This window comes from Poecilia mexicana, unplaced genomic scaffold (assembly GCF_051168715.1).
Source record: "Poecilia mexicana isolate PSO_F unplaced genomic scaffold, ASM5116871v1 scaffold_22, whole genome shotgun sequence".
Classification (NCBI taxonomy): domain Eukaryota; kingdom Metazoa; phylum Chordata; class Actinopteri; order Cyprinodontiformes; family Poeciliidae; genus Poecilia; species Poecilia mexicana.
The window spans coordinates 2,492,019-2,503,285 of record NW_028263391.1 but is presented as its reverse complement, the minus strand read 5'-3'; the positions used below and the strand labels follow the sequence as shown (position 1 = coordinate 2,503,285).

The window sequence follows — 11,267 nt, the reverse complement described above, 5'->3', positions numbered from 1 at the left end:
CTACAAAACAGGGATGAGTTTAGAAAATGGCTTCCTGTTTGCTGGAGCCCTGCACTAAAGAAGACAGGAAATGTTTCCCCTCAGACTGTCTTTATCACAGGGGCGGCCGGTTGGTAGAGCAGGTCCACCATGTTCAGAGGCTCGTCCTCAACGCGGTTCTCCTGGGTCATTTGGTCATTGCTGTGTCTTCTCCACCCTGCTTCCTGTCAATTTACTATTCAATAAGGACAATTGGTGTCAATAAATAAAAAGAAAAGTCTTCGACGTCGCGTGGCGCATTGTTTAGAGCTGACGCAATTCTAAACCTCGACGCGGCCATCGAGAGTTCCTTTCCCCTTCCTTTCTGATTACTGTCGAATAAAGGCTGTAAATTCAGAAAAAATGCTGCCCACCGCCTCCAAAACAGACTTTGTCAAATGGGATGTCATGTGACTTTTGAAGGTTATCTGGCTTATGCACCATTGTAATAATATCTGAACCCTCCTGTCGATTCAAACGAACTGAAATGTGGAGCAATGCAGAAGTATTAAAATCTTTCAAATGACTTTCTCTATGTCTGCCACAGTTTCACCTCAAGCCTGTCTGGACCAATGGACAGTAGGACTTTCTGACGGCCGTGTGGCTGGCCACCCTGGACACCATAACTTTAGGGTGTAACACAGCCACTTAAAAAAAGAAGCAAATTTTCTATTGTTTACTGAATGTAGCCATACAGTAAATCACTGGAGGCTAATGAGACTGAAGTTAGCATCTGAGTTGTAGATTCCTATTCAGTGCTAAATTAAAGGGCTATTCGGTTTTTTAAGGAACATTTGACGACGTTGGCAGTAATGGCATCTGTTTCGCCAATCAGATTCCACTGAGATTAATGTTGTTCTGGTGTGCGTGTTTACTACAATAATACTGGACTTTAATTTTCCCTGGTCTCATCCCTGACAACATGTTTATCCACATGTCATTTTGTTTCAGTTCAGAACTGTGTACTTTATATGAGGCCTGCTGCTGCATAGATCCGTCTGACTGAAAGTCACTGAAAGTGTTTCATGTATTTACTCCATCCAGATCAGAATACTGCAACCCCAAATTGACTGGTATCCAGTTTAATCCTTTATTATCCAGAACTAATGATCTTGATTTATTTGAATTATAATCAAATGTGTTTTATAGATTTAAACTGGACTTATTTACATTCTTCATAAATCCCTTTACTTTTATGGTGAAATTTTGTTGCATAGATAAAATGAAATTATAATAAAACAAACCTATTTGTTCCTGTGGTGATGTCTCTACTTTAACTAGATGTGTAATCTGTTAGCTCTGTCGCCATCTGGTGGCAGCAGTTTACTGTTGCACCTCTTCCTGTAGACTTATTTCATTTACCGTCCTATGGTTTGGTCCAATGGATTTACAGAATATATGAATAATCTTCTCTCTAAATTCTCCCTAGGTATGTGTGTGTGTGTGTGTGTGTGTGTGTGTGTGTGTGTGTGTGTGTGTGTGTGTGTGTGTGTGTGTGTGTGCGTGTGTAGGTGTGTGTGTGTGTGTGCGTGTGTGTGTGTGTGTGTGTGGGTGTGTGTGTGTGTGCATGGTTGTTTGTCCTGTCTGTCTCTGTGTTGCCCTGCAACAGACTGGTGACCTGTCCATGGTGACCCAGTCTCTCCGCCGGAACATTAGCTGGAGAGGCACCAACAACCCGCCGACCCCACTGAGGAACAAAGGTGTTAGAAAATGGATGGATGAATAATCTTTCAATTGGATAAAATGAAGTTTAGTGGAGCAGCTCGCTTTGTACTTTGTTGTCATTATTCTACATTAGAAAAATGCACATGTTAGGATGGCTGTTAAAGATAGATTAAGCTACTTTGTGTGTGTGTGTGTGTGTGTGTGTGTGTGTGTGTGTGTGTGTGTGTGTGTGTGTGTGTGTGTGTGTGTGCGTGTGTGCGTGTGTGCGTGCGTGTGTGTGTTTTGTTTTGTTTTGTTTTGTTTAGAAATATTGCTTAAAATAAGCAACTGAATATGTAAATCAACAAAATGAATTAAATGTGAATGTGAAAACATTTTTCCCAGGAAGAGTAAGTAGTTTAATCATCTTCCTGTATTTTCTAACCCATGTTCCTGTTGGAAAAAGCTCCCAGAATCCCTCAGGCTGCCAGACATCAGGATGGTGAGTTCATGCTCACATTCAAAAATCCTTTATTAATCCCAAAGACAAGTAAATGTTGTTGTAACTCATATTAATTCTAATTCTTCAAAGAGTTATTGTAGATACTGATGGATTATGGCAGGAAAGATCTCTTGTAGCAGTCTGTGTTACAGTGAATCTGAAAAAGCTTCTGACAGAAGACTCTCTGTTTTCCCAAGACTATCTCATGAAGAGGATGGTCAGGGTGGTTCGTAATTTTCTTGATTTTATGAATAATCAATAAAAATAAATCAAGAATTGAGGAGGTTCAGGCTGGAGGGCCCAGACCTCCTGACCTGCTGAGTTAGCAGCAGTTAGCTGCTTCACTGTAATAAATGTACTGAACTTATATGACACTTTAACTGGTGAATCACAAAGCTAATTAAACATGTAAAGGTTGGAAATATTACACCTCTCCCTGTCTTCTAATCCTGAGGACAGAACTGAGAGGAGGTGCCAGCATCTCACCAGGCTGTCAGCTCTGCTCTGCCTGCTGAGGTGGACAATGTGATCATATGGAGCAGCAGAGCAGGACGAGGCGCTGCTAAATGAAATTAGTGGAACAGGGATTACCTCTGTATGCTGTTGTTGATAACGGCTGGGGGGGGGGATATCAAAAATACAACAAAAAATAAAACTAAAAGAAGCTATTGAATTTTTTTGTGATGGAATGTTTATATTTTTGAAAGACTTTTAGGAACCTGTTCTGTTTGAATCCACAGTGTTTGATTTGTCATTGCATGAAGGATGTTCAGCAGCAGCCTGGTGTTGAAGAAAAACATGGTAACATTCTGTTGAAAAATAATGTTGGTATATGTTTTAAACAGGCACATCTTAAAAAAGGTTTGATTTCCAAAACTTTATTTAAAAAAAAAACACATCGTTTGAACAGGAAGACTTTTCTTCTTAGAAATAAAATGAAACTGGACTCTTAATTTTAAAGGGGCAGTACTGTAATATAAAATCGACTCTTTTGAACTTTACATCATGTTATCATGTAATTCTCTCATCAAAACCATACCTGATTCTTTCATGCATGTTTGAGAAATCCTTTAATCTCCATGGGAACAATTCATGCAAAACGCCTGGATGGACATAGCCCCGCCTTCAAGCATGCAACTGTTTCCACGTTTCTGAGCTTCCGCCTCACAGCTGATTTTCCCACTCAGCTCCTTCAGACTAGCCAGCAGCAATTAGCAAACACCTGACCATCAGCTGAGCTCATTATAGGAGCTACTGCTCAGTAGGTTAAGGGTTAATAGAGGAGTTTCAGAAAGAGCTGGGCTTTTTAAAGAGTTTTTCAAGCTATTAATTATGACATCAAAATTTGTGTCATATTTGATGTAGACAACATTTTCGTAATAACTGAAGGTAACACAGTTCCTTGATTGTTCTATGAAAAAGGCACTGTGTGCCTGGAAAAGTGCCCCTTTAAAAACTGAGTCTTGGTTTTATTGTCTCAGAACGTGATGTGCAGGATTGTGGTTAGAGCTGAGCTTTGGATTGACTTGGACAGAAAACTCACTGACAATCTGTGCTATTCTAAAAATAATGAAAAAAAAAAAAAAATAGAACAGCACAGTACAGTTTCGTGTGAGTGAGTGTGTGAGTGTGTGTGACTGGTATGGATGAGGCAGAGGTGAAGAGTTCAGCAGAGAAACAAAGCCTTCAACATGACTGTAATAACAGGCTGTAACACAAACTCACCTTTGTTGTTTCCGAAACAGGTACAGGTCACCTGGAGGTGAGCAGCTGACACACACACAGCGTAACCTTTGACCTAACCAGAACTCTTACACACACAAACACACACTGCAGTGCTATGTTCTGACAGTTATTGCCAACATCCAAACAGCATCATGGAGCATAGAAAAGGATCCCATCGATACAATTAACACTGATTATGTTTTATTATTTATGAGTAAATCAAGAACACACACTTTATGATGACTTGTTCTCCGCTGAGGGACCAAACTTAAATAAAAGAACGTTTCCCTCACTGGAGGCTGGAGGCGCTGTCAGGCTGTGGAGCCTGTCAGTCTGGGAGAGACGGCCAGGTGAGTCAGTCTCTACGGTAACAACATAATTATCAGTGAGGAGCTCTTCATCTGACAGGACGCAGAATTTACACTCCTATGAGTCACACCGAAACCCCCAACGAGTTCCACTGAATCCAGAATCACCAGCAGGATCTTCCTCCTCCTCCTCCTCCTCCTCACTGCCGCCATGTCGTCACCGCTTCCGGGTCAGGGCGGGGCGGGGCTGTCCGGGTCAACCTGGTGTCAAGGTTTCAGTAACGTCTTCATTAGTGTTTGAAGAATGAGATTTAATCTGACACAAATCGTTTAATGTCATTCAAGAACCAGAACCAGAACTGCACATGGTTCTGCAGCATTCAGCTTCTATGCACCACAAATCTGGAGCAAACTTCTAGAAAACTGCAAATCAGCTGAAACACTGAGTTCCTTTAAACCCAGACTAACCCCTCCTGTTTAGAGCTGCTTTTGAACCATAATAAATGGAACATTGACCAACATATATGATGATTTTGATCAAATGTAACAGGTTTTCACTATGATGTGATCATGATGGGGTTTTTTCTTCATGTTTTCATGATGTAAAGCACTTTGAACTGCCTTGTTTCTAAAATGTGCTCTGCAAATAAACTTGATTGATTAAAAAAGGATGAATCTTTCATTGGGTAACCCATGGCAACCTCCAGGATGATCAGGGTCTGCTGCGTCCTGAAGGCCCGGTGGGCCGAGGGTCTGATGGACAAACAGCCAGAAATAAACTTCTCTCTTGCAGCCTTTGTTCTCTTCTCTTCCTTGTCCTTTTCCTCCTCTTCCTCCTCTTCCTCCCCCCACTCAGTGTTTTGGTGAGAGTGTCCTTTAAGCCTCCAGCTCATCCAGTTAATCCAGTGAGATAATGGTGAACAGTGAGTGGTTGTTCTACTCTGTTACTTCACCATCAGCAGCTTTTTAAACCACTACACTGGAAAAAAACCAGAGCAAAAGAAAAAAAAAAATCTGTCAGCAATAATAATAAAAATAATCTTCATCATCTACATTCCAGTTCTACTTTTTTTCTTACTTTTAACTGAAAAACCTACTTCTTAGAGATCTTTGTTTTTCCAGCTGCGTTCCTTCAGTCTCTCTCAGGCAGCTGAGATCATCATGGTGAAGGAAGAGGACAGAGATCGTGTTTCTCTGGTTGACTGGCGGTGGAGACCATACCTGACGTCTCATTCTGATCGATATTTGATTTTGTAGCATGTGTTTACATGTTAGCAGTAAATTCCTTCAGTTCCCCACATGAGAGATAATCAGTCACTTCAGTTTCATTTCTAACAGATATCTTTGGATGAATGTTGATTTTTCTTTTCTCTATGAAATCAACACGAACTCAGATTATATCAGTTGGATTTGTTGTTTTTCCCTTCAATCATAAAAAACTGACAAATGTTTTATTAGATCAGGTTTGGAGACACTGAAGGTGAAATGTGAAGCCACAACAATTATTAATCATATAACATGATAGCTGTTAACATGACGTCATACGTAAATTTGTCAGTTGTGTTATGTCTTCAATAAAATGTTAACTAAACATTTTAACCGTAAATTATTCAGAATTCAGGAAACTGTGGAACGGTTTTTGGTGAATTTTACTTCAAATGGGAACTTTTAAGATCTGCTCTGAGCGCTAGAGCCCTAGTCCTGTTGGGGCCCCCTGTCAGCCCTTCATGGGGCCCTGAGCAGCTTATTGGTTCCTTCAAACTGTTTGAAGTGAAACTGCTGTTTCATTTTAAACTCATGAATAAACTTAAAGATTATTATTTACAGCGATCTCTGTTTGATCTTGATTTTTTAACTTAGTGTCTTTTTAAACTGACTGTGAAACTGAGATTTAAAAAAAAATCATATGAAATCTTGATATTTATTGGACTGGATATTTTCAAGTCGGGTCAAAAGTAATGATGCAGCGAGCCGGCCCAAGGTTTAAGCACACTTTGCTACTGCGAAGGGCCGTATGCATAGGACAAACATACAACTTCTACCACAGACCCACATGGAAATGATCATAAAGTCACAATTTAAATTATACTCCTGCTTCTGTCACAGATGGTAAAATATGTACGAATAGATTGGCCAGTGATCATCAAACCAGATCTACTGCTTTTGAAAGCAAAATAAAAAACATAGAAAGAAAAAGAAAAGATGAACCAGAAACAAAAGGTCAGTGATTCACAGAGAATGGGCCCCAAATAAAACTCAGCTTAGGGCCCCAAACAACCTTGGACCGGCTCTGACCATGCTAACAACAGACCATTAAGACTTTTAGCAAATCCAACAAAAATGACCTCTGATCATGACTGACCTTGGAAAATTTTTAATATTTAGTTGTGGCTAACTGTTGTTTCATTTAGCCACAACTAAATGAAACAACAATTTAATTTAATTGTGGCTGCTTTAATTCCGACTGAAGTAATTAACCTTTACCTATGAATTTATATGAAAATATTAAACAATTACAACTAAGAAGAAGAAGAAGAAGAAGAAGAAGAAGAAGAAGAAGAAGAAGAAGAAGAAGAAGAAGAACAACAACAACAACAACAACAACAACAACAATGATAAAATAAAATAAAATAATACTAATAATACTAATAATACTAATAATAATAATAATAATAATAATAATAATAATAATAATAATAATAATAATAATAATAATAATAAATGACTGACAACATAACTCTGGGCTCATTCTAAAATGGACTCTAAATGTACATTTCAGACAGAATTTTCTCTTCGTTTGAAGTGATGTAAACCTTCCAAATTTGAAATATTCTAAAGAATATCACCAGGTTTATTTTAGAACAAGATGTTATTTTTTCTCTCTGTCATCTCCTGATGATCCACGCGGACATGAGACTCAGGTCTTTGTGGCTGGAAAAGTGATTATCTGCTGCAGAAACGGAGCAGCAGCTCAGTGTCTGTGTGAATTCAACGAATGAAGAAATGAGAAGTTGTGAGAGGAGGGAGGTGATGAAGGCTGAACCTATAGGAGAAGGAGGATCACAGCAGTCCGCAGGTCACCATCACCTCCTCCCTCTTCCTCCTCCTGCTCTTCTTTACTCCTCTCTCCGCTCCGCTCCGCTTGACTCGACTCGGCGCTTCTATCCGGACCGGGAGGCTCACACTCAGGGAGCGGGACAGGTTCACCCGGAGCGGGAGCAGCAGGGTCCGTGTTCCGGCTGCGGGCTGCCGTCATGCTGGGCACGGTGAAGATGGAAGGCCACGAAGCTCCGGACTGGAGCGGATACTACAGCGAAGAGGTCGGTCACTCTCCGCCCGCTTTAACGGTCCTGGAGCCGGGTCAGCCGCTCCGCATCCTCCCGGGATTAATCCAGAGGAGCCAAAAATACCCGCAGTTTTTATTTTATTTTGTTTTTCTGTAAAAATAAATAAAATAACATAAAATAAAATAAAATAATCTGAAGCAGATTGAATATGTTTATTATGATTCATAAAATAACTACAAATCATTGAAGTAAATAAAAGCGGGGTTCAGATTTGGTTAAAGCAGATACTATTTAGAGAAAAAAATCTGATTATTTGAAGAATTTTTGTTCTCAACATAAAAAAGAAACAAAGCAAGACTCACGTGCAAAGCGGGCCTGATTTTATTTTTTCAAAACATTTAAATAAAAATGGTGAATGGTAAGAAAAATAATATTGATGGTTAAGGCTTCGTTTTAATTATCATTCTTTGAGTAAATTGTGTAATAATTATATGTCTTTCATTTATTCTCAGTGTAATTTAGAAGACCATTTAAAGCATATTGTCATAAATTAACCTACACGTATAAATAATCCTAAATATGGAAGAAAAAATAATCCGGGATTTCCTATTGATTAATTATTAATCTTTGCACGTGGTTTTGATCATTATTCCTGAAGATCTGAACGGATTCTTTGCTTCAAATTCATTCATTCATTCATTCATTCATTCATTCAGTCAGTCAGTCAGTCAGTCAGTCAGTCAGTCAGTCAGGTCAGGAATGACTTCAAACCCTCAGACCTTCTTCTTTCACACGCTGCTCACACACCGACCTCAAACCAAGAATAACTGTTTATTAATTACAGATTTTATTCAACAGGATTAAAAATAATTGCCAATTAACAACGATATTTCAAAACCTCAGTATCAGAAAAATGTGTTTTATTATGCAATGTTTATGTACATGATTTAGCATTTTCTTATTTAAATGAACAAATAATGCAACATGTAAGCAAACAAGCAACAAGAAAATAATGCAAAATATAACAGAAACACACTTCTTCTCATTAAATCAGGTTAAAATCTTAAGAAAGATGAAAATGAAGTTGAAAATGCTCCTAAACATGTGAATATTGCTGCTATTATCCACATGAGTTTCTATTCAGAGATTAAGGAAAATAAATATCAGCAGTCTTATACACTTTTTCTCATTCACTTTTTTTTAACACCTTTATCCAGTTCAGAGTAGCAGAGGGTGTGTGTGTGTGTGTGTGTGTGTGTGTGTGTGTGTGTGTGTGTGTGTGTGTGTGTGTGTGTGTGTGTGCGCGTGTGTGTGCGTGTGCGTGTGTGTGTGTGTGTGTGTGTGTGTGTGTGTGTGGTTGTTGGGGTGGGGGGGACTGGACAGATGCGCTCACCAGGCCAGAGATGGGGGACATGCACCAGTCCATTACAGGGACACACAGAGACACACTGGACATGATGCAAGGACAAATTAGACTGTCCACTTAACCGAACATGCATGTGTTTGGATTGCGGGTAACTTCAGCAATGTGTGTGTGAGATGTTGATGAGTTTTCACCACTTTGATTGCGCTAAGGAAGCAATCAGGTGGTGTTGATTCCTTAAATGAATTCTTTTTATTGAGTTTAAACAAAAAAAGAGAAACACTGCCTTCTGCGTTAATAAAGGGGAAATGTGGTGGAAAAGTTTGAGGTGAAAAGACTTTCACATTCCGACGTTTTCTGATGTTACATTGGGGTTACGTTGTGGGCTGGCTGCTGTACAGGTGGGCTAACTTTGTCCAGGCTGAATGTGGATGGGACCTTTGGGCCCAGAAAGGGCTCTATATATTTTGATATTTTTAGGCTACATAAAGACAAGGTCTGGCCAACCTGAAATAGTCATAAAATCTATCTGTGGACTCTTGGTGTGTGCAGAGTAAGTGGTGAAGTCATAGGAAATGTTGAAATGGGAAAATTTGATCTGGTCCACATGGTCCTGGTTTAATGACCCTCGTTCTTTTGAGCAAACTCGTGCTGGCCCAGAATGTTCTACTTCTGATGGCTCCGACCAGAGAGCAGGTTATGATACAGTTTTTTAAACAAGTGATGGCATTTCAGCATTGATGCTCAATGTTGACCTTTAGTTGAACCTGACTGTAAACCATCCTGACTGATTCTTGAATCTACCACTTCTGTCCACTCCATCTTCAAATGAAAGTTGACTTGTCCTCTGTCCTCCCTGCAGGTGTACTCTCCAATGGCAGGCACCGGGATGGGTTCTGGTCTCGGAATGGCGTCCATGTCTGGCTACATGTCGAGTGGTGGCACCACGTCAGGCTCCTTCAACATGTCGTATAGCGGTACCGGTCTCAGTCCGTCCCCTGTAGGAGGGATGGGGGGCTCCGCTCAAGCGCCTATGTCGAGCTTAGGTGGGGGTGTGACTTCCATGGGTGGGCCTCTGAGCCCGTCCAGTATGAACTCGGTGTCGGCCCAGCAGGCCTCCTTGGGTCTGAACCCGTATGGAAGCATGAGTCCTAACATGGGCTCCGGCATGGCGTACGGTAGTGGTGGACTGAACCGAAGCCGTGACAACAAGACGTTCAGAAGGAGCTACCCTCATGCAAAACCCCCTTACTCCTACATCTCACTCATCACTATGGCGATCCAACAGGCACCAAGTAAGATGCTGACTCTGAGTGAGATCTACCAGTGGATCATGGACCTGTTCCCCTACTATCGGCAAAACCAGCAACGCTGGCAGAACTCCATCCGCCACTCGCTGTCCTTCAATGACTGCTTCGTCAAGGTTTCCCGTTCGCCCGACAAACCGGGAAAAGGTTCGTATTGGACCCTGCACCCAGACTCAGGCAACATGTTTGAGAATGGCTGTTACTTGCGACGTCAGAAGAGATTTAAGTGCGAGAAGAAGACTCCAGGGAAACCAGATGGGAGGAAGGAGCATATGGGAGCAGGGGGTGGCCGTTGTACCTCTCCTGCTGGAGATTCTACCAAACCTGTCGGACTTCTGGACTCATCTGTGGCCTCCTCCAGCCAGACGGGTTCCCCTGCCGGCCTGGATCTGAGAGGAGGAGTTGGAGGTGTGTCTGACCTGAAGGTATCCAGCTCTCAGTTACTGTCTTCCCTATCACTTCCTCCGCACTCCATGGCCCATGAAACTCCTCTGCATATAAAAGGAGACCCCCACTACTCTTTCAACCACCCGTTTTCCATCAACAACTTAATGTCATCCTCGGAGCAGCAGCACAAACTGGACCTGAAGGCCTATGAGGCTCTGCAGTACTCTTCTTACAATGGTGGGGGGGCATCTGGTCTTGGGGGGAGGACCATGGAGCCTCTTGAGGCCTCCTACTACCAGGGCATGTACCCCAGACCGCTCCTGAACAGCTCATCGTAGCCGCTGAATGGCGCGCACTTCCTGTCTGGACTTGGACCTTCTGCATGCAGCTGTCCTGGACTTCCTGTCTGATAGTGTTGATACTGACCTGTAAGCTAAAGAGAACTCCCCGCACTGTGACCAAACCTTGACACTGACATATGAATCCTCAGCAAATTAAAACTGACCCCAGGTCTGTGGTCTTCTTTCATGCTTTTAAGATACTTTCAGTTCTAAAAACATCAATGCAGGATCTCATTGGTCACATGTATGCCTCCAAAACAGGCCAAGATCTGTGAGCTCAGGATCTGGAGGAATGTTGCTGTTGCGGAATATGGACCATAGCACTGATGGATCGTTTCTGTTGCATAATTCCAAACATTTTGACCTTTAGTGAAGTTGTTGTTGC

General features: G+C 41.4%; 1 protein-coding gene across 1 annotated transcript; it reads left to right on the top strand.

The window, feature by feature from the left end:
• Positions 1-7,239: 7,239 nt before the first annotated feature.
• Positions 7,240-10,879, top strand: foxa1 (forkhead box A1). Its single transcript, XM_014968650.2, has 2 exons — positions 7,240-7,517; positions 9,710-10,879. Exons 1-2 carry the CDS (start codon positions 7,452-7,454, stop codon positions 10,877-10,879), a joined length of 1,236 nt encoding a protein of 411 aa, XP_014824136.2. The 5' UTR covers positions 7,240-7,451.
• The last annotated feature ends 388 nt before the right edge of the window (positions 10,880-11,267 follow it).

What these genes read in the sequence shown, in the direction of transcription:
- foxa1 (XM_014968650.2), top strand. Translation starts at nt 7,452, where the DNA reads ATGCTGGGCACGGTGAAGATGGAAGGCCACGAAGCTCCGGACTGGAGC. An exon ending in GCGGATACTACAGCGAAGAG is followed by an intron (nt 7,518 to 9,709) that starts GTCGGTCACTCT and finishes TCCTCCCTGCAG; the next exon opens with GTGTACTCTCCAATGGCAGG.